Here is a 24,151-nt window from a genome sequence, read left to right as displayed (position 1 = left end):
GAAAACACACAAATCTAAAATATGTTACACCACACAAAGCCTTCAGATAGCTCATATAGCCATAGTCACAGAGAACAGATAGTTCCTCTCAAAGAGCAGAAAAAAAATATTTAAAAGGAGGCAGTGAGTTGAAAAAACATGCACACAGCTTGACTTCAATAAAGCCCAGGATCCTTCAGTTCCTTTGGATTGTTTTCTAGTTATTTTCTTTTCTTTTATGTGGTTAATTTTTTAGGAAATTGTTGATTTTTCGCCCCTTTTTTTTGGTCGACACAGACACTCCCTTTAGGCAACTGTGCATCAACAATCCTCCCACGTTCAAAGTCGGCTACATCTGTTGCTCTTTCCCATTGTTGAAAATTCCTGCCTTAATCCTATTTGACTTTATTCATGCAAAGGTCATCCTGAATTCAACAAATGGAGGAGCAATAGCAAGCACACTGTTGAACATGGCTAAAAAATGCTGTTGTAGAACATGCAGCCAGCGTGCCGGCACTATCTCGGAAGTACTTGGTTTGTTATGCAGCTTCGAGTCTTCATAGCTGTGTTGCAATATGAATTGGCAACGTATTTCTTCTAGCAACTCAAGAATACAACAGTTTCCTTCTAACTGGCTTGATTCTCTTGCTTTAAAAAGATTTGCATGTAACTGGTATCTGTTAGTGAGTATGAGAACAATGTGCATATGTGGTATTTGACTGTTTCATGTGCTCTAGGGCTTAGCTTCTGGCATACATGGCTTCCCCATTTCTACGGGCTCTTACTTCTCAGTATACCTTGCCTCAGAAGTCTATTTAATCAACCAGCCCATCTAAAAGTAATGGTGATTGCTATTTTAAGTAACTGAGGCAAAATTCTGTGTAAAAATACTTGTAGAAGGCTGATACGAACACCTCATTTTATGGCCATGACTGTATTGTAGATTTGTTCACAGGAGCTGCCTATTTTGGTTGTAGACTATTTTTAATTCCCCAGCAACAATAACAACAACAAAAAAGCATTCTGGCTCAGACCTGAGATTTATTCCTATGCTTGAGCATCTGACCCAAACCAAAGAAAGATCAGCAGGAACAGTGAATTAGTAAGCAAACCAAAGTTAACTATCAGACTGATTTATGAAGGGAAGATAATTATTTTGGTAATATGTCCATAACTCATCATGAAAGAAGCAAAGGAATATTTATTCATGCACGATTACTTCCAATTTGAGGTGCTTGCCAACCACGATGAACCAAACCCACCCTTCAGGCAAGTGGAGAAAAGGACTATTGTTAGTCTCCTTCCTTCATGGAGAGCTTTGCTGAGGGCTGCAGATGATGGAAAAAGGACCTTAAACTATCTAAACCAGCCCCACAAGGTAATAGCTAAAGTTAAATGCTACAAAAATGTTAGCTTATTCAAATTGTGTTTAGCTTTTCATTAGGTGCAAGAGAACACTGGAAAGAATCAAGTTTTCAATTTCAAAGCTGTCCAGTAGTTTTGTTTGTGTGGCTCTTGTTAAGAAGCCTGATAATAAGGTATAAAAACTCTACAGAAAAAGGACAGGTTTTATGTTTTTGTTGTGAAGATTTTGAGGATTTTTGTTTTGATGGGAGTTTAAAAAAGGTCTTAGGAGAGAAGTGTTCCTTCTTTCTTCTACCTTTTAAAGAGCAAAGCCTGAACTAAACAGGAGTAATAGTCTGTGAAGCCAACCAAGCATGCGAATCAAAGCCCTCCACGTCCTTTGAAAAGGTTAACATGAATGGCAGGGAGGTGGTTATCCTCCAGTACCTACGCCAGGAGCCCGCAGCCCCACACCGCCTGCCTGCCTCCTCCTGGCTCCCTTCTGCCATAGGAGCGAAGGCAAATAACTTAAAGGAAATAAAATAAAAAGCCTTCCTCACGGATAAGGATTTTCAGCTTACGTATCCCAGAAGCTGGCCCAGATCTCACTTTGAGCTACCCTGATGCGGTTGTTTTTCAAACACTTTGGCAGGCCACGGCCGCCTCGCCTGACCGTCAGTGTCTGTACCTAATCCGCCTTCTCCTCTGCGACAGAAACTAAACAGTGCCATGAAAGCCTTGACATTTAGGAACCGCAGCACTACAGGAACTGTAATGCTCCCAGCAGCTCCTAAGTTCTTCCTTGCATTTATGCACCTTAGGGATATTTAAAGAACAGATTTCAAGCAAATAACTTTGACGCTTCCATGAGGAGATCTGTCCCCTCTGGATCCAGCAGAAATATGTGCAATGTGACACCTGCTCCAAAGGCAACATGGAGCCCCAGCACACTCTCCCCACTGTCACTCTCCCCATCTCTCCCTCTTCTGGGACTTCAAATATTCAATTCACCTCCTAATGTAGGAAGCTACAGCTCAGAAATGGCAGTGTAGGTATTTCCATCATCCAAAAGCCATCTCTCCTCTGATCTCAGCAGCCCTGACACAGTTCCTGAACCAGGACATGTGTCTTATTTGACCAGCCTTGCACTTGTTGGTAAGACAGATTGTTGGACACTTCATTCAGGGGAACAGAGAAGTTTATAAAAATCCTCCCATATATTTCCATAGGAAATATTAAGAAATTCTAGTAATAGTGTCATTTTAAAACTAAAATATGAAAGAAGTATGTTTTTGTTACAGTTTACCTACATGCAATTGTGATGCTATTTTAACAGCACAGAGCAACAACACTCCCCTTTATACACTATAGTCTTTGCCTGTTCGCTTTTCCAGGTTCCAACAAAGACAGACTTTCTGTTCCTAGAATGGTGCACAGTTTTAAACTTCTGAGATTAAATAAAGCATATAAATATACGGCCATTACATAGCTGAAGAGCAGATTTTTCCACAAGAAGTGAGGTAATATTTCATGATGACAAATCCTAATATTATAAGTTTTAAATATAAGTTAAACATAAAAATATGAAAAGTGAGGCTCTGAATGTCATAACACTAGTTAAATGACCAAATCATATTTGCACAGACAGTTTGCACAAGTGCTAAGGAGTGCAACCCAGAACCGCTGCAGGCACTGACAATGTTTCTATCCACTTCAGTTGGAGCTACATTGCACCAATAATGCACAAAGCGCTTGAAGAGGAATTATGAAAATGGCAGAAGCCGCCAAACATTTATCATCTTGCAAATTATGTATATTAATTTGCAATGAAAAAGATTTTTCTAGGGCAGCCCTGAAGACCTGTTATCTGCATCCCCACTACTTATAAGGATCTAAAGAAGAAACAGTCAAGCACTTAAGCAGAAGCACTTAAAGTTGCCAAATCAAACATTCAAAAGTTGGAATATTATAAAATTATGGTTACATATTCAGTGTTAATTAGTACCTTTTGTATATTTGCATTATGATATAATCTTGAAGCATACTTCTTCCTCAAGAGTTCTCCCTGATGGAGAGCACTCAACAGACAACCTCACTGAATGGCACTACCAGTATATCTGTTTTTCTGAATTATTAGTTGTCTGTCCTTAGTTCATTTGCTGCACACTCCCTGGACCTTGAACTGAACACAGCATCATTAATTGCATCAAAGGGATTTTCTGCAGTGTTCATCTTCATGGTATTTTAATCTAGAATACTAAACATTTAATCTTCCAGACATCCTTGTGAGGTAGCAGTCCACTTAAGTAAAGAAAAAGTGAAGTCCACAAAAAACCCTCAAGTTATTAAAAGCTGTTGCTTTTGAGTCCACAGTCTGAGCCACTTAGGATCTGACCTTACAGAGAACTGCTTGTTTTATAATACTTTATATGTCATTAAATAGCACTTTTTCATCTGCACTTGAGCTCTTGGAACTTGAGTCAACCCAACAGCTCTGCTAAGTTATCATGGCTGTATCAAGCTCGGAAATTAAACCCCACCACAGTTCAAAATCCCGTTCAAGAAATTTGCTCAGCACCACATAAGGAATTCAAGACAGAGGAAAGGATAATATTCACTGCTCCTGGACAGTATTCATTGCTAAATTGTCAGAGAAGGCAGTGCCCTTCCAATGGCCCTTGTCTCAAACAGCATACAATCCAGACTAGTTCCCTGCATAACAATAGATATATACGGTGCTGCATAAGTCATGAGCTCTGCAGAAACGCCTGCATGTGATGATGTGTTTCTATCTAGATAAGACTCACTTCCTGCTGTGCATGTGGCAATGGAAAAGTGAGAAGTAAGAGGCTGAGATTGGAAGGAGCTCATCTCAGCCTCCAGATCTGTGCCTTAACTCCCGCTAGAGGAACGTGGGTAAATTATTGATTAAACTGGTTTGAAATCTCAGGTTCTAAAGGAAGTTAATCTCTCATAGAGGTAGTGTGACTATATAACAGCATTTAAATCTTTGATAGCACTTCAACTGGCTTGTTGCTAGAAATTGGGCACAAAATACTTCAGTCAGAACAGCAGAATGCAGCAGATAGCATCAGGAAGGGTTTGGTTTTGTCTATATGCTTGATGTCTAAAAACTGACTCCTGTTGGCCCCAATCATGGGAATAATAAGATGAAAACTGACACCACCCTCCACCAATTTACATTCATAGAGCCACCTGCAAAGAGAAGGAAGGAATCAAGCAAGGCTGCAAAGGGCATTATTAACATTGACAAGAACATTATTAACACTGACAACTGCTACAGTAAAACCACACAGGCAAAACAACCTTTTTCCCAGCTGAGTGAGGACTGTGGTGCCACTGAAAGGGACTGTCTTGTTGTGTTCCCATATCAGTGTTGTGTTCCTGCTACTGACTAACTCACAGACAGTATTGGAACCAGCACAAGGTGAGGTCGCGAAAGGGGGAAACACTAGAAGTCGGCATAGAGATCAAGCACAATGCACTAAATGTCCAAGCTCTGAAGTATGCCTTAGTTAAGAACAAGAGGAAGATACTCTTTAGCCCATATCTTCAGCAGAGTAGGATTCTGTATTTCTTATTACGTTTCCTATAAATGTTTCATTAGAGCTTAAGTCAGCTAGCTTGTGGCACAGGAGAGCAGACTATCACTAGGCATGCAAAACAACTAATTTTGGTTTTAAAAAGACAAGAGCGCTTAAACAATTGTAGTTATAATTCCAGGAAAATCTAGAAACAGTAATCAGCTGTTGAAAGACTGCACAACTGCCTTAAAAGAAAGGCTTTTTGCCATTCACATAGATGCATTAGCTTAAGTCTGTTTGCTGATTGCTAAAAATTCTTGTTTAACTCTTCTGTTTCACTACTGCAGATACTGCTGTTATAAAGAAAACATACACGTACACACACAAAAAAGGATGCATGGGAACTCAGATATCCCTCAAGAGAGAGACACCTTCCACCACTACTTGGGTAAAGGTAAAATACTGATTCAGGGTGATGTTTCAACAGCAAATACAATTGCACATATGCAGAAATGTTCCTATACCATTGATGCCAATGCTGGAAGGCTCACTGCAGCTGAACAGTGAACGAAGCAATTTTGTTGTCCAGTCATACCCTAGCTTAGCAAAATGCCAACCTTTCATGCCCTACTTTTAAATTGGTACTTAAATTCCTATGAACTTCATTACAATTTTCAACACCTAAGTGTTTTTTTTTAAAATTTCAAGTATTTGGAAACTGTATCTTGAGTAGAAATACCTCTTGTCAAATAACCTTTAAGGAGCAATTTCCATCTAACAAATTTGCTGATGTATGGATGTTTGTAATGGCTTTTGTAATTTTTGTGTTCAGCAAACATGATGAACCTCACTAGCACATGAAGGAAAAATGAGCTCCTAACACTCTGTTAAAGACTTGAAGAATATTTTTGGAGTCTTTTTCCTTAAAATCTAAAGTTCTAGATATTAAGGCTGTGTTTGTGAAGTTTAAAGGTTTGGATTTCTGCACCTTACAAAGACAACCGAGACAGGAAATCGAACATGTCAGGACACTTAGGTTCTGGTCAAAATTGTAGCAGAAGCTTTCTGTGCACAGCAAACATGGACAAAACACTGAGTAAGGTACATTACTTAACCTTGTTTTACCTAAGTTTACCTCCATGGGACTATTCCCCCTACACATTAGGGCATGTGTTGAGTTCATGTTTGTATAGTGTCTATACCTTTTGAGTTTTTTCAGGATTGCTAAACATTGTCACTATTGTTGAGTAATAAACAAATAAGTTATTTGTGTCAACAGTCCAAATCCTGTCAGGGCATTATTTTGTACTGTGGTGTGAAGAAATTGTTTATTCTTCTTTTCTTTTAAATGCCAGTACTTTTCCAAATTTCAAAAAGCATTCGAAGTGCTTTTGATCTAATGTTATTAGATCACATTAACGCAAAGCAACTCAAGCACAGAAAAAGACTGTGCTTACTGAAAGCTTTCTGAATTGCAAGTGACCATACAATATTTTAACACACCCAGTCAGTGAAACATTCCACTCTAGCTGTAATATAATAAACCAGGACACTGAATCTGCTTTGGCGCCTTCCCTATTGGTCCCGTCTTTCCTCACAGTCCTAATGAATATAAAAATTTCAGTACTTGGACTTTAGCTAACCTCAGCTGTGCCTCAGTATCAGTGGCAGAGAGGTGGGCTGCAAGCAGGCAGGCACCAAAACATTCAGAAACTCACACTCTGCATAGGAACTGGAACTATCTGACCCTGTTCATAACAACACAGTCTCCTCAGTGAGTTCAGTCCTGTATCTCAAACAACTTCAGCTGTCAGGCAATCTAAAACTCAAGTCTGCAGTAGACAAAAACTATGACTATGTTATTTCTGCACAATAAAGCCATGAAACAAAGCAGACAAATGCATTTTCTTGAATGCAGACCTGTAAAAAAACCTCTCAAAATAATGAGCAAGGAGGCACAACCTCCATCAAGCGACCTTATAACATTTCCTCCATAGATGCCTCTTCTCTGCCTCGTAGTACCGGAATGCTGGGCCACTTTGCTCAGACTTTACCAGAAACCAAATGATGTGCAATATTTTTTTATACAGAAATTCCAGCAAACATCATCAAACCCCATCTCAGAGTATTATAAAACTTCTGCTTTGATTTCATATTTCCCTGGTTGCGGTTTTGCATATTAACAGCAACTCATGAATTGTGCTTGTAGCCTTACTGTGTTGTTTTGTTTTGCTGTGAGCAGGCACGGATTAGGTTTCTGGTGTCATACTCTTTACTCTGAGTGGAAAAAGGGCAGCAAGATCAGAGACTGAGCAGACAAGGATATGCCAGCAGTCTGGCTGAGTAACTAAGCAATGGAATGGTAGGTATTACAAGTAGTTTCATTCAGTTCTTAAATTCAAGTACAGATTCAAGTACGGAAGCTTCAATACAAGGCAGAACAGAGGATAATACGGATAAAAGGGATGAGATATGCTGGAAAAGAAGCCTTCTGTCCTCACCTTCCTACTCTTCAAAACAAACAGCATGTACCAATTTCATTTTTAATAAAGCTCCATTAACATTACCATTAAATGCTCATTGTCTTTAAGAAGCACAAGTGGTGCTAGCTAGTGAAACACTGGAGTTGACATTTACACCGACAGCAGTTAGCTGTTGTGATCCTAACATACCTAGACCTCACACAGGCCTCTTCAGCAGAAATTAACTCTTCTTTTCCCTTGATAAACACAGATGTATGTGCATATATAAGTATGCTTAGTCTGGACATTCCTAATAAACAGTTAATCTGATTTAAAGTAGACTTGTTTGGGCTTTTTTTTTTTTAAATACCTTGACATACCTATGGAATTGGACATATACAAATCCCAATACAAATAAACAGTATCCAGTGCTAAGCTCTTAAAACCCAGATTTATGGCAGAAATGAGGAGACAGACTCTTCAACAAGGGCAAGGCTTAGCAGCATTACAATAGATCAAGACAAAGTATTGTTCAACATGATTTTCTTCTTTCTCGATGGCATATCCAGCTGTCCTGTAACATTTGTTACTAGAAGACTCTTTTCTTTGAAACTGAGGTAGCTGTTACTGTTGTCATTAAATCCTTAAAGAAAAAAACACAAGCTCCTACTGTTGCTCTCTTCCTATAAACCATCGAGTGAATAGAGATGAGCCAACATCTTATTAAGTATAAGCAAAGCTTTTAAGATGGTCTGCAGAAATAAATAGGACGTCTATAACACACATAAAGGTACTGTTAGTAACAAAGACGGAATTTTGGTGTGAAAAAACCTACCTTAGGAGAAGAAGAAAGCTCTCTCGATGCAGGAATAGCTGACGTGTTCTCACTCATGCCTGTCTCTGCCTTTGGCAAGACGTTCGGTGGTTCAGGAGCCTTCCTTTTCATCTTCTTTTCTGGTTCTTGCAGCGGAGTAACTTTAATTAAAGCAGGGCTTGGTTTTGGTTCATAAAATGGATTTGATCTAATTAAAAGAAGGGAAACATATTTCTTTGCTATCTCCTTGGAACTATTACCAAAAATCAGACCTGTTTAGAAAAGTCAATGACTAAAATGCTTTTATTATCCCATGTAAGAATCTGTTTTGCCTTTACAGGCTTCTAAGTATTACTATTTCATACAATTGGAAACTGAATTACAACAGTTAAAGCTGCATTAGGTCAGATTTTCCATAAATTATTATGAAGTCCTGTAAACTACAGAAGTTTTATCAATTGCACAAAGCTAACTCTTCAATTATACTTAGTCTTCTATCAAAGAGTGATCTGATTTACAGACACACTTCATATAAAGAAAACTGAGGGAAGTTGCTGGCTGGTTAACATTCTAATGAGCAGAATTAAGAATATTTCACTAGAACAGAGTTAAGAATCAAGCCACTTTTACATGGCTGTAAAGGCCTCACTCTTGGCTGTCCAAGTCTGAAAACTTTGGCCTCCATAGGTTAAAGAATCCACAATGAGGGTATTTTAAACTCTGCAACATACAGGTACCACATCATGTCACAAACACTTTTTGGGTAAGAGAACAGTCTAAGAAAATGACAGCTGACTTGTGTTTATCTCTCTACAGATACCAGTAGCCATCATCTACCTATTTTGAAAGTGCTTTTTATAACTAAACCTCATTTAAAAAACACAATAAACATCTTCCACCAAGCGGATGCAGCCCAAAGAATTATTCTTAACTCAGGCGTTCACGTTACAGCTCTGCATTTGTTCCATCCTAAGTAAATAACTTCCACAGTATTTCCAAATTTCATCTAGTAGTTTGATACACTGAATATCAATCAGCAGCATATCAAATAATAATCTCTACCATGCACTTAGAAGAACCAGTAATTTTCTATCCTGCTAAGGAATTTATGGGAACCTTCTTTACACCAAATTATTTTATTGATAATTTTCACTTATGACATTTTGCAATCCAAAACTGGACAGTTAACTATGAAACTGGTATGTTCCTTCCTAGTCCATACTTCCCCTGCAAAATATATTTATCACATATCTCAAACTATGTTTATGTAACTAAGTCACTGCAATTCCCAAAGATCCTATCTGCATAGTTACATAAAGTATAACTAATCACGACAAACAACCTCAGTCCCTTCAATTCAACTCTAGATGGAAACAATAATGTATACAGCACCAGACAAGGGCCTACCTAGCTACATCCACTTCAGAATTTCCTCTGAGGATAAGAGTCATAAGCTAGTACACACTGTTTTTAAACAACTACAATAGTAAAATCTGGGCACAAGCAAAAACCCAACTATTCATCCAGTTTCACACAACACCAAATTTCTCTCAGTTTTGGGCACTTCAGAATGAAAATACATATTTCAGTCTCATAGACTGATTTTAGAGTTTATTTTAATTAAGTTTACCATCATTGTTGCTTCACTGACAAAAAGCAAGTAATTAATTACTCACACTGGAGAAAACAGGACTGTTTCTGAAAGGCAAAGTTTACTGAAGCCAGGTATAAAACCTCCAGACCTTTCTGAGAATCTGCTGCTGCTTGTTATAGAAAAAGAAATCTAAATCCATACACTGAGGTGAAAGGAAAGACTAACATTAAAATAACTCATCTGCTGACGGAAGGCAACTTTCAGGTCCTCCCATTTTGCTGCCCATCAAACACAAAGCCACCAGTGCAATAAAAACTAAAGGCTACATCAAAATCACAAGTTAAATAGAAACAGATGAGTGTTTTCCATGGGAGGCAGTAGAAAAAGGAGGGTATTCAGGCTGGAGTGGAGAATGCACCTAGCTGTCAGTAGCTCTAATTTAGCTGACAGCCCAGCTCAGCTGTCCTCAGACACCAGAAAGTTCAAAGGGAGGTGAAAATGAAGATAAAAGAGATAAAGGCTGAAGAACAATGTGTTCTAAAGGAGGGCACAGGGTTTTCTTCAGTTCAACAAGTTAGCCTTTTGAATAGCCAACAGACACAGCATGTTTGGCGGGAAAGTAATTTACTTCTGTGTACTTGGAATTGAACAGTGTATTGTGTAAGGGGCTAAAAATAATTTGGTGTGAGAAAAAAAACCCACCAAACATCTTATCAATGAGACTAAAAAAGTTTGGAAGAGCCACCTTTTGAATTTTTATGCTCCAGAATTGTTGGCACTGTGTGTGCAATCTTGAAGAACTGCACCCTACTGCATACACCAGAAGAAAGTGACATATGGACACAAGGGACTGCTCTTTTTTATCTAGATAACCTGTTTGAAAGCCAGACTACACCCTCACATTTTGGTCATAGTTAGGGCAGAACACACACACACACATACAGCTTTCTACCTTACTCCCTGCATCCCTTTTAATTGGTCTTATAACTATTGAGAAAGACTTTTGAAAAACTAAGTTTAATACAGAAAAAGCCCAAACAAAACAGTTCTTGCCCCGAGAGGCTATATATTTTGAAGTCATGAGGGTCTGACACATGTAGCAGAGTTTGGTCTAACAGCTTCCACACGGCTATACAAGAAACTAAGCATGGGAGAAGTCTGGCTGGAAAAGACCTAAGCTGAAAAACATTAAAGCACTTTTCTGTGAGGTCAGCTCTCATACTTTCTATTTCTATGAAGTTAATTGATCTATACAATGTGATTTGCCTAAAGAGATACTAGACTGTCCACCACAAAATTACATACTCAAACCTGACAAACTACCTGGCATTAAGCTGTCACTGGCAGTGTGGTGGTTTGCGGCTTCTTGTGCACCAGGAAGCTTCAATAGATGGCAACACAACAGTCTTTCCAATCAGACAGCACTATTCTAAGCCATGCAATGATTAATGAGATAAGAAGCCACAGAGCCAAATAATATCTGAAAGAGTTTTATTCTGATCAATTTAAAAATTATTTTGATCAGTATCACTGGTTAACTGAAAAAAAACCCAATGTTTGATTGAGGAGGAAAACCAAAGCTGTCAGAGTGGGAGGGTTAAAAACCATCAGGCAATACTACCAATCTGAAGTACTGAGGTTGAAAGCAGTATATTTTAAGTAGTTGTGAGCTCTGCTATTTTCAAATAGCTAACTTAGCAAGATGTGCTGCCCCTTCTTAACGGGGAGCCACCAACGGTTTGGATTTTAATGTATAAAAAATTCAAAAAGGCAACAGCAGAATTTTACACCCAAACTAACAAAAGGAAAACGTGTTCCTTATCTCTAACTAGGTATGAGAATTTAGCCAGAAGTAGTATGTTTTGAGAGTGTAGTTTTACAGCAGAATAGATGTACTAGATCATCTAGGTCCCTCTGTCCCACGCAATGCCTCATTACGCTTATGCTTGGAACTATGCTTTGCTTATGTGTGTTGTGAAATCTTACATTATCTTCACAACCACTAGTGGAATATGTTTCAATTAAGCCAATTACACAAGGTAAACGCTTCACAGAGAGGTGCAGCAAGGCTAAGTACCTTTTCCAAAATTACAATGAGAGTCTGTTACAAAACTGGAGTCAGAGTTCAGCTCTTGGGGCACTTTGTGTAAGCTCCAAGTCCAGAATCAGAACTAGGGATCTGCTGGAGTGGGACAAGGGTTCTGATGCTAACTGATGGGTCCATGTTTCCATGACACACCATTGGATTGTCACACAAAATACAAGAGGAAAATGTCAAGCAGTGCACTAGGTGAACTCCACTAAAACGTGTAAGAATGAAAATACATTGCATTTCCTGAGCAACAGTAAATGTCTTTCAGGAGCCTTGTATTTCTCATGCCTTCCATCTATCAGGTTCAAAATCAACCCTGGTGAAAGCACTAGACCAGCAGTAGTTGAAAGGGATTAAAAACTATCCAAACCAACTAACCAAAGAAATCAAAAGATAAGGTGTTAGGAGAGAGGTTGAAAATAATATGCAAAGTTTTCTAATGCCGTGATACGACTCAGTTGTTCAGCCTTGTCTTGAATACACTGCTCAGGCCAAGTCAACACATCTTAAAATAGATACATAGTAGAAGAAATAACAGGGTCCAGAGACGTGCGGTGAAAATGATTAGAGAGATGAAGACACTTCTGTATGAAGAGAGATTGAAAAAGTTAGCAACATTAAACTCAGACAAGTGACAAGCAATGGTGAACACGCTAGACAAATACAACAGAGCAACTGCTTACGGCAGAGAAATCCAATCCTACTAATTGTTGGTTTGATAAGACAGCAGAAGAGATAGTGTATGGGATTGGAAAGGTAACATTTACAGTCAATGAAAGGAAACACATTTCATACAGGATCCTGGCTTTTCTGTGGAACTCTGCCACAAATTGACACTGAAGCCTAGATTTTAACAGGATTTGGAAGATTAGCCACATATGTAGATGACAAAAGCCTCAGTATTCACATTAGGTAAGAAATAATACCCATCAGGACATAAACACTCATGATTTAGGGCACACAAACTACCCACTGGCACCACCTATGAAAAGCTTTCCTTTGGTGCTTATCACATCATACCTTAGCAGAAACTTTCTACTAAAAATCTGAAAGTTAATGACATGGGGTAAGGCATAACAGTGCTTGTAAATGTGAGTTAGTATCACAAGTCTTGTGTTCCCAGACTGGAATTTTAATATTACACTTATTTCTCCAGAGCATTTCCATATAAAGATTCAAATGTTCTCCTTGCCACACTTCTACCCAATAACATTCAACAAATGGTCTCCCTTGGTCTCTTTTTGAATGACATGGTGCTCCTGGGAGTAAAATGTGCGGAGGATGCTACTATGGAGGTCAGGACATAAAAAGCTCAAGTGAAAATGTAAAAAACTGTTTTTTGACTCCTTATCCTTCCATCTTTCCATGGGATGTTGCTTTCATATTGAAATGAGAGATTAAATTCATTTTCAAGTAGAATACACCTATGAGGATTTTCAAGTATATTTTTATCCTTGGGGAACAAAAAAGAGAATAAAGCAAATGGAGTCATTAAAATAAGGAGATGGCTGTTGTAAACAAAGGAATCTACAGTCCAGTACACAGAAAAAACAAGGTTGCTTGTTACAACACTGCTGCAAGCTCATTTAACACAGATTTGCTGAGGGTGGAAATGTGAGTACAAATATACACCAGAGAAAATCCTTCACTTGCCCATTCATGTAGCATTTCTCCCTTCTACTCCTCTCCCCAGTCCTGGCTGTCCTCTATTCCCATTCCTTTGCAGGTGTAAAGTACACATTTTTTCTCCCTGCAGATTCTGGTGATCAGTGATGAGCAACAGTGTAATCACACTGTGCTCTAAAGACACTGTGAAGACACAGTGCTGTTTGTTCAAGCAGTGCCCTGATGAATGGAGCTGGCAGAGACACCATTTCCCACTGTCCTTCCCCCCTCCAAAACAAATAACAACAACAAATCCATGACCACAGAGCTTTTCTAAGAGTGCGTGGAATCCCTGCATTTCCTAGAACACAGCTATAAACGGAGTAACATTAAGATGATGATAGGACACCTGTATTACTATTAAATATAAAAGCAATGCAAGTGTGATACTATGATAAATCTCATTAAATATTGTAAACCTAAATGTTAATTACAGTTGCTGTCTGCAAAATGCTCCCATGTAATCACTATAAACTATCTCATGACTGGTGTGGTTGGTGACTAATGACCACAAACAGGAATAAGTACACACTGTCAAACCTCCTAAGCTACACAGCTATTGCAAAAAGCTCTCACTCCTTGTTCAGTTTCTATAGTATAATACAAGGCAGTCAGTCACAGTTGATAAAAGTTTTACATGTGGTCACAACAAAAGAAGCAACCTAAGAAAGTGCATACGGTGTTATCTTTCCCATGTAGAGATTCAGTTTTCTGAGACTCTCAAAAAGGTGGTATGTAGACTGCAAAGTGTTCTTCCTTTTTAAATAGTGCACCAATATAAAACAGAATATCTGTTATCATAACAAAAATTATTACTTCTTGTAGCAAAAGTGATAGGAAAAAACAGGAAGGACCAAGCTCTGCTGCTTCTTAATTTCTGGCTCATTTGCAATTGTCAGAGAGAGCATAAAGTGCCAAAAAGGTACATAGATTTGTTCCCTAGCATATAATTTGCTACTAATGAGGCAAAGAAAAGTGTCCAAACTGACCATGTTCAGCTAAATAGCGTGACTTGGAGGTATGATATTTCCTACTGCTGACTGCTAACGATCAGTCTGTCCTAAGGAGGTGATTAAGGATCACCATGGTTGAACCCAATGCACCTCAAGATTAAGCCAGAGATCCCACTAATGCTTCCAAAGCTGCTGAAAGACAAAGAATCATACTTACTCATCTAGCTCTTCCTCTTCGGCTTTAGAGGTATCTGCATAGAGGTATTTGCTCATATCCACTGGTCTGATGTTTTTCCTTTTTGCAGGTTGTGGAGGAGAATCTCTTACAGTTACAAATGTCTCAGGCTCAGGATCTGGCTCATCAAATGGGTTCAAGTACTCTGGGGCATCTTCATCCTTGAAGGGATTGTAATTGTCAGCATAGAAACTTTCTTCTGGCTTTGAAGATGAAGCTATTTCAGTGTTCGGTTCTAACAAACAATAACAAAAAAAAATCATTAAACAGACTTCACAGAAAAAAACTGAAACCATCTTATCTCATCGTTATGTTTTGAAAGCTTATGAAAAGTTCTGCTGCTTAACTCTCAATACATCATACATAAATCCTAGCCTAAGATTAATTAAAGAAAGTGTAAAAATTCGAGTAACTTTGTTTCTTCAAAAATAGGTCTTTCAAAAGGTCATTTTATCTAGAGTACATTCAGTAGGTTTCATTTTCTCACTTAATAAAGCTCCTTCAACCTAGTTAGTTGTCACTTCTCTTATTGCACAAGATTTTAAACATTTTCCCAAGCTATTAGTCAACTTGTATCCTAACAAAACATTCTTATTTATTTCAGCTTTTAATTAAAACAAGAGGAACCCTGTATTTTCTAATAAAATTACTTTTACTGGATACTAAAAATGGTGATAAGAAGTGAGTGGTCTTTTCATTTCTTAAAATGACTGAACTAAAAATTATTTCTTAGGTATGACCAGCCATTGCATTTCAAAACATAAATATTTTCACCGCTAACTGCTCCTGGTAGCAATGATCTCACACTAAAAATGAATTTAAATTAACCCTAAAGAGACAGAAAATCCAATTACTCATCTATTATTTGAGCTGTACAACAAAAAGTTGTTAGCAAGCTGGAGTTGCATGCAGTTCTTTAGAGGAACAGATACTACAGAAAGAACATTGAACAAAAAAGAATGGCTGCTGGATATTGAATGATACAAATTCCCACACAGTGATACAATATTTCTTCCAAAGACAGAGTAATGTTAACCTTATGCTTCCTGCAGCATCAAATTATCAGAAGCTCAGGTCACTATTGTATTTTCAAAACCTATGAAAATAAGAACTGCACTGTAGTGTCATTAAAAAGAGACTCTCATTAACTATTCCCACATTATTCTTGACAAAAAGTGTTTATTTTTCGGATGTATGGTTACTAAGTTGAGCAAAGTACACCTTTTACCTTTAAAAGAAAAACTCTGAAAGTTATTTGTAGCAAGGCTGAAAAAATAAGAAGATGGAGTTCCAATCGACTTTGGCACTAAGCAAATATTTGGGAAGACAAAATCACTAGTCACACAACTAATAAAGACAAGGGGTAGCAAAAGAAACAGCATTGTTGCTACTTGGTTTTGGGTGGATCATGTACTGAAGCTGCTAATCCTAGTGAATTGGGAGAAAACAGAAATGTTTTCTACTCTGCCAGTAAATGCTCAGTTCACCTCATCTCCAGCCATTAGCACAGCCTAAAGTGATGGAAAGCCCTACACCACATAGCATGACTGAAAAAGAGCCACTCCTAGTTGGACATGAATATGGTCCCCACATGCAGGAAGCAGCTTTGCGTATCTATGTATTGGAATAGTCACCAGTTACCAGACCAGAACAAAGGTTTGGAGCAGGAAAGGCTTTAGTCTTTAGAACAACTGAAATCTATCAGAAACTGAAAAGATTTCATTTGGGGAAGAATCTCACATAGCTAGTGCTCCTCCTCATGGTTCTTCACATTTTGAACCTCAAAGACTATGTTGTCATATTGTCTTCTACACTATTTCTATGGGTCTGTTTCTGAAGTGATGGATCATTTCTCTATTGTGAGAAAGTATAAATCAAAGGGGTTTGGCTGGAATAACAGAAAAAAATTATCAGAATCTTAACTTATGACCAACATGGATCCTCAGGCGACAAATCACCCATCTGAGGTCGAGTTCAGCTAGGAGAAACAACACCTCAGCTTTTAACCAGGACACAGGACTACACACACAGCTACGGTGATTATTCAGAATATGACTTTAAATAGTTCCATTAATTCCAGGCAAGGTTTGCAGTTTCTCATTCCCTTAGCAACCTGGTCCAACTTAGTGTTAAAGAAGTATCGTATGCACTACACCTACATCTATAGATGCACTACATCTATCTCTCATATACACTGTAAGTTCTTATATTTAACTGTGATTTCAGAATGCAGCTAACATTTTTTCAAGTCAAAAGCCGCAGCACAAAAGGAGACTGAGAGAAGTGTTAACCAGTCAACATCATAAAATGGGATGAGGCAAAGGTAAAGCGAGATCATAAGAAGTTATGCTTAAGGATCACTCATTACACTATCAAAATGTGTTCTAAAAAGAACTAATTAGTAAAACTCCTTGTGACTAACTGTAAAAAAACTGTGAAAAAACAACCAAGGTTGCAAAAGTAATCTTGGCTAAATCTTAAAAAAAGAGTTATGATACAGTTTAAACTGGTTAAGCCTCACCTGAACGTCATAAACCAACATTTCAGCTGTCTTAGGAGATGGACACATGGACAAACTATTGCAGGATAAATCAGGGTGTGTATTTGCAATATGTCAGCTGTTGTGTACGTGTTCACTCCTACCCCAGAATAAATAAAACATGCTTATCCCTTAATAAAAGGGAATAAACTACTGGGCACTTATCCTGGGAGAAAGGGTAGTTACTGCACAGTAGGTGATGTGTATTAAGCTCACACCCTACTTTGTGTGGTGATTTGTTCACAAGCCTTCATCTTTTTAAGAAAGATATTTCAGAGAAAGCCACAGCAAAATAACATTGAAGGTCTACAGTTTAACTGACAAGGGAAATCACTCAAGGCAGATATTCTTAAAAACACAATCAAATCAAGCAAGAAATCCCTTGACAATGTTATAGATCGAACACATCAGAGCAGATCCTGACATTTTAAATGTATTTTACAATTTATTTTAACCTAGACCTGGAAATGAGGTTCTACACTGACTTACTTATATCACTCTAGTGTCCAGTGCAGGTGATCATGGCAAGCAAAACTTTCACCCTGCTTGCCGTGGACATCCTCAGTGTGAGTATCTACAGCTAAGCAAGATCCCTTAACCATCAAAGCTTACAGGTGTATGTTGAAACTGTAAAATGTCTAAAATCAGGTGAGCCAAATCCCATCCTCACTGCATAGATATGAACGAGTAGAAACTTGTGGTAGTCAGAATACCACTCAAATGTTACCCAACCATTTAGTGATTTGATGAACCAGGTCAAGCGGAAACGCTTTTGAGATCTGCCCTCAAAAGATAGTTTCATATAAAAAGCAGAAGTAATCTAATGAAATGCAGAAAAATGACTGATGTATGTCTTGTTCAAATTGTGCAGCTTAATTACTTTTGCTACTTTAAACTTTGCTCAAATCTTAAAATATTTTATCAAGAGAGTGCACAACTACAAATATCTGCTTCTGCAACTGCACCTGGACATTAATCTGTTGCTAAATACACATTATCATATCTAAGCAGTATTCAAACAAATATTACTAGAAGGAATGTCACTAATATTTCCTGAAATTAAAAACACTTAGGAAAACAATGTCTTAAAAATCTATTAAAAATAAGAAAATACCTTTTAATTTGCTTTTAATTGTCTCCTAGAAATGGCAAGTTAAATGCTTGCTTAAATCTGATAATTTTTAAGGGGCAATGCAAATGGTTTCTGCAATTCTTTCTATTTCAACACTATGGATCAAGTGCTGTAACCCTAACTAGGGCAAAATTCTTGTTCATTGGCTCAACAGTTAACTACCGGTTTGGCCTTACACACACAGCACTGCAGATCAGCACTCAGAGACCTCTGGTTTATTAGTGATGAAAAGATTTCATAAAATCCTGCGTAGGCTAAAATTAGAAGAGCTTCTAAAAATATCATTTCCAAGACACTTTATAGGTAGAATTCCAGAGGGGCTCAACTAGAACCCACTTAGCTTGGCCACTCTTTCTCTTCTGGTCATCCAGGATACTCCTCTTTTTTTTTGCCCCTTCTATTTTCTTCAATATCCCCAAAAGACAGAAGGGGGCTGACAAAATTCCCCACCTGAACCCAATCAGGCTATCTCTCATGGGGTCTCTGAAAACCTTTAGGACTAGCTTTTATGTCAAGTGTTGCTCATCACTTCATGAGCCTCTGTAACAAATTAAATCGCTAGGATGGTGACTCAACAACGTTGCTCTTAAAGCCACAGCCACTGTTACCTCTGTAACAAACATGTTTTCTCAAGGACATAATGATGTTTGGAAGTTCATTTGGTGGGGGGGGGGGGGGGGGGGGGGGGCTTAACACACAACAGCTTAAAAGGGGCTTATTTCACACTTCAAGCTGATTTTACAGTGAGGAGCTGACAGAGATTTCCCTGCTTCCCCCTAATCATAAATCACAGTTGAAAACACAGGACTCCAGACTCTACTGGAACTATATTTTAATTGCAGTTCTCAACACTAATATTAAAATAAGAGAAAGAAAAATATGCTTGCAGTTTGGCACTCCAAGAGTCAACCACACAATAATTTTGCATGGTTAAGTAATAAAGCCACAGGGGCAGGAGTGATGAAAGGAGAGGCAGAAGTCTTACTGCAGCATAAGCATCGGCTGCTCTTGTGCCAGAATCTTGAAACATTACTTGCCCTAGCTCCACTGAGAAAGACTGCTCGTGATAGTCATCACTCTGGCACTACCTATCTGCACAATCAGCTGTCTAGTTCCCAGAAGATCTCCAAAAATCACCCTGCCCTTCAACCCACTTGCCTTTTGTAACACAAACATATTGTGACACATCCCTTAAAACTAAACAAAACCCTCACCAAAACACTACACATACCACTTTCCACTTGGCAGAGGATGAAAGAACAGGCCATATGTGAAAGATATTTAGTTATGCCATTTACTGCAGTACTGGCACACAGTCACGATGGTGATGTGAGCAGTGTAACAAACAGCACAGAATAAAGATGAGACTTCCCAGTACTTCTAAGAAAGCAAAATGACTGGCACCCCTATAAACCACTGATGACTTTCTGTTACTATTAATACTCACAGCAGTAACATATTAAGAAAAACAAGAGGGACAGAGCAATCGTTTCCCTCTATATGAGTTCTTGTACTGCTGTCCTTAGGTCTAACCTAGAAGGCTACTGGGATTTAGTATTGCATTGTAGTACTTGCTTCAATTGCAGGGAGCTCAGAAGTCTACACACAAGGTAAAGAAATACACTGGTAAATACTGTTTTAAAAGAAAGGGGCAGGCATTGCCAACAAATGGTTACCCCCATGTCTCAGGTGTGCTGTAGGAAACTTGTATTGGTCAGTGGCAACTTCAAAATTTGCATTCCCCACTCAAAAAATATCTGGAGCTCTGAAAGTGTGCTGTTGTTTTCTACTTGCACTTGTTCTATGTGTTGACTTCCCTGAGTAAAATATTTTGCACATTTAACTGATTTCAGAGTTCTGTTGTAATGTGGCAATCAAAAAGGCAGTCCTCAGATGTTCATCTACATACTGTGCAGTATATAGCTGTAGAGATACCCTGTTCAGAGAGATTACTGATGATTTTGCAGATTGCTAATGTCTAGTTGACCTAATTGTCAAATTGTCTCCATTTGACCAGTGAACCAAGAAACTCAGCAGAAGATTTTTTTTGTTTTGAGGCGAGTTGTTTGTATGCACATTCACTCCAAGGTGTGTGTAAAATCAGTTACACTTTTTAAACCACAGCAGCATCCAGGGACAGCTCGCTGATGACCCTCTGCCACACATCACATCCACAGCGTGCACATAGATGCTAGGAGCACTGACGCCTTTAGCTTCTCTCCACCCTGCATTCCCAGGGTTAGGTGATTATAGGATTAGGAAGATAGAAAGTAGTTGGTTTGTGAACAGGCACAAGAAATATCTGTCTAGGAAACAAATATCTACCAGCAAGTAATCCTTTCTCTTTGACTGACTGTCAATACATACATATTCACACCCTGGGTGACTCTAAGGAGTCTTCCACTAAGCACACAGGTTACAAGCTTGATAGGAATATCCCTGGAATATCTCCTCTATCATCTGGTGGCAAAGTACTCAGGAAAGAAGGCTCCAGATATGCTCTTTTCTTGGTGAAAATAAGTAGTAAATTCTACAGAAAGACTCTGAACTTTCACAAAGTTTGAATTTAAGATTTTGCCTTGTCAGATAAAAAGATAAAGCAGGCTAACATGAAGCGAATAGAAAAAAGTATGAAGGAAAGGTTAATCTCTTGATTTAAGCAGATCACAAGACAAGTGAAACAGGTAATATGACTCTTTATGCTTGTCATGCTCCCAAAATCCTGGGGTGGCCATCAAAAAGGTCACATTCACTTAAGGACACAAAAGCTAATAAGCGGGCATGGTCTCAAAGAGCTTCCTAAAAAGAGACGGTAGCAACGAAAAGTTTCACTGAGGATTCAAAGTAGAAAAAAGTTCTAAACCATGAGGGAACCTGTGGCCAAATGAGAAACAAACAGGGCAGCCTTCTGCAGTAGCACAACAGGGTGAGAACAGCTGCAATGTTGTGTAGCTTCAAAATGTAATCCAAACAAAGGGAAATGTTCCCAAAATGGTAAATTTAGGTGCTCCCCATGTAGAGACAGCAATCCAATTAGCCACAGGCATACATAGCAGATTCCTGCTGTTGCTGAAGATCAGAGCTGTCTTATCTAATTTGTCTCAGCATCATTTTTTCCCCTCAACTTTTTATGGAGGAAAATGCCAAGATGGTCAAGTAAGGGATGATGAACACAATCACTGTCCATTACAGGGACATGACAGCTCTGGAAGAGCCAACACTTCACAGAGATGTCTGAGGTGATTAGAAGAACCCCTGGGGAGCCACTATTCAATGTAAATGCTTTAAAATTGCCACACCATTATGTCCCACTCTTGGTCTGATAGCCTGAAACACCTCAGATCTTCCTACTTGGTTCAATGCTCCAGGAAGACATATTGCTCTCACGTGAACCTGAGAGAAGCTCCATCCCTCCCAAATAAAAACACCTTATGACACAGAAGAAGAACCTAGTGACACCCTGTTTATCACAGTCACTGTCATGCTGTTGTATGTTGACGGCTGCATGACAGTGACAATGTGTGGGAGGAATATTTGGTGCACGCACACCCAATAACTCTCGGCATTCCTGCCCATCGCTGTGCAGATGGGACTTCTTTGGGGAACCAACAGTCTGAGCCCTGAGATGGACCAAGTACAAAGATGCAGAGGAATGGAGAAATGTCCATGACTGTGACTGAAGATGGCAGTAAAGGCTAGATGCCACCGAATGGAACTGAATTGACTGAAAAAAAACATGTCCCACATATCTTAGGTATCAAGCTACTCCAGTGCTAAGAAAAAATACCAGTTTATATCTCCCTGTCCCTGAGGTGAGAAGGAACTGACTCATCGCTGTATTGTGGTCGGAACACCTGCTGCTTTCTGCCAGAGCAGATTCCCTCTGGAAAGGAAAGGAAAGAAAAGCTTGGTTTGGAAGACAGCAGTTTAGGTAGGATAGGATCTGTACAGTTTTCTTCAGAGAGAAGGGAGCTCTAGAACAGAGAAGGAGTCTCTTAGAGCAAGTTGTGTATGGGCAACTAGATGGGTGAGGTGTTTTATACCTCGGGTTATTCTGCCTCCTTCCATGATCCTAAGGGAATTCACAGCTGAGGAACTGACAGGAAACAAAGCTAAAGATCCAGATACCAGAATCTAATCCGTATATATTGGTATCTACAAAGCTGAAACAACTCACTTCTGCAGCTCCAGAAACACTCAAAAACTTTATAGAGGGGAGAAGGGGCCCAAGATGGGGGTGTTACGGCTTCAGTGGTCACATACAGAAGATAGAGCAACATTGCTGTTTGAGAAATACAAGCTGTGAGGCTATGCCACAGCTAAAGCATGACAGAACTTTGATCACTACCTACATTGGCCTCTGTGGACTCCAAAGGCAGAAAAGTTGTGTTGTGAGTGAACATGCAGTTTGTCCAGAGAAAGACAGAAACCATAAGTGAAAGCTGCAGCTCAGAAATGCATCCTCATTAGACCTGCCATTAGAAATGGCATGACATGGCTATACCCTGGGCTGCTTCTGCTCAGTGTAGTGGTACTGCACTGCCATCAAAGAATGGCTCCCGGGGTTTGGTCAAAGGTGGCAACCATTCCTTGGTATTTTCTGTGGGAAGAAAAGTCTTGGATGTTTGAAAATGAAAGGCTGAGTACAGCTTCAAACTCGGGAATTAACTACGGAATGGCATTTTGAGCAGCTGCAAACTAAGAAAGTTGTGCTCCCCTTTTTTTTTTCATGGCAGCAGACGGAAGCTTGCATACCTGGATAAGGAGTTGAGGACAGCAGAGATGTCTGCTGCTGTAGTGCTCCATTCTGGCCTTATGGCTGAAGTCCTATCAGATTAAAAACTTACAGAGATCATATTTTGCACTCAAGCGAAACAAGAATGGGCACGTCAGTCTGGAAAGGGGACTAACACTTACTACATGGTGCAAGGCACAATGCCAGAAGGCTGAACTAAGGAAGCCATAAAAGCAAAAAAAGAAGAATGTAAGGGATACAATTAAATTATAATAATGAAGATTAGTGCTAACCAAGAATAGCTGCAATGCAGTGAAGACTACAGTGAGGAAAGTTCTGCCATAAACCAGCACCCATATGGAACAGAGGGGATGACTACCTCTTGCTCATTTATACCACATGAGGTGAGAACTAGTAACACACCTGATAGGTCCAAAAGTCTTTGGTTCAATGCTCAGCTGGGAGCCCTCTGTAGCAAACACACATCAGGACGTGACTCAAAGGATAAATTCACTTTCCAGTGGCAACTGTACTACTGCTATTGCTACCTCAGTACTACATGCAACAATTGAACTTCAGCAAAATACAATCATGTTTCATTAAGCATTTACAATTAGCAATGAATTATGTAAAACAAATTATTACCTTCTACATCAGGGTCTCCAAAAGGATTTAATTCTGCTGTGTCAGGATCACCAAAAGGGTTTGTACTGGAGTTGGCCAGGTCTTGCTCCTCTTCATCCAGAAAATTAAGCTTATTGATAAGTTCTACAAACAAGGTAGAATATTGTTTTAGTATAGGTAAAAACTGTTCATCTAACACATGTCAAGCTCAAAAAACCCCTGTAACAACAGTCCCTTGAAACATTACACCAGGGAACGGCACGAACTGCGTAACTAAGTTAATGCACTTCACTGAGTACACCAACAAAGGAGAAAAAAAAAAGTGAAATGAATGAAATTTCTATTCGCTGATCAGAACATTACATAACAGGAATGATGTAGTGGGTTTGCACTATTAAGAATGCCTTCTGTTATCTTCATTAAATAAATGTTGCAGAA

The 24,151-nt window shown here is 38.9% G+C and overlaps 1 protein-coding gene across 7 annotated transcripts in view; it reads right to left on the bottom strand.

Moving 5' to 3' along the window:
- EHBP1 (EH domain binding protein 1) overlaps positions 1–24,151 on the bottom strand; it is a 218,274-nt gene that overhangs the window by 99,566 nt on the left and 94,557 nt on the right. For all 7 annotated transcript variants that reach the window (XM_061989162.1, XM_061989164.1, XM_061989165.1 and 4 more), the window contains exons 8-10: positions 23,735–23,857; positions 14,666–14,918; positions 8,166–8,352 (exon numbers count right to left, since the gene is read on the bottom strand). In XM_061989162.1, coding sequence (XP_061845146.1) covers positions 8,166–8,352; positions 14,666–14,918; positions 23,735–23,857 — 563 coding nt within the window. The remainder of the gene's footprint in view (positions 1–8,165; positions 8,353–14,665; positions 14,919–23,734; positions 23,858–24,151) is intronic.

Source organism: Colius striatus, chromosome 2 (genome assembly GCF_028858725.1).
Source record: "Colius striatus isolate bColStr4 chromosome 2, bColStr4.1.hap1, whole genome shotgun sequence".
Taxonomy (NCBI): domain Eukaryota; kingdom Metazoa; phylum Chordata; class Aves; order Coliiformes; family Coliidae; genus Colius; species Colius striatus.
The sequence above is the reverse complement of the archived record's forward strand: the minus strand, read 5'-3'. Positions and strand labels throughout refer to the sequence as shown.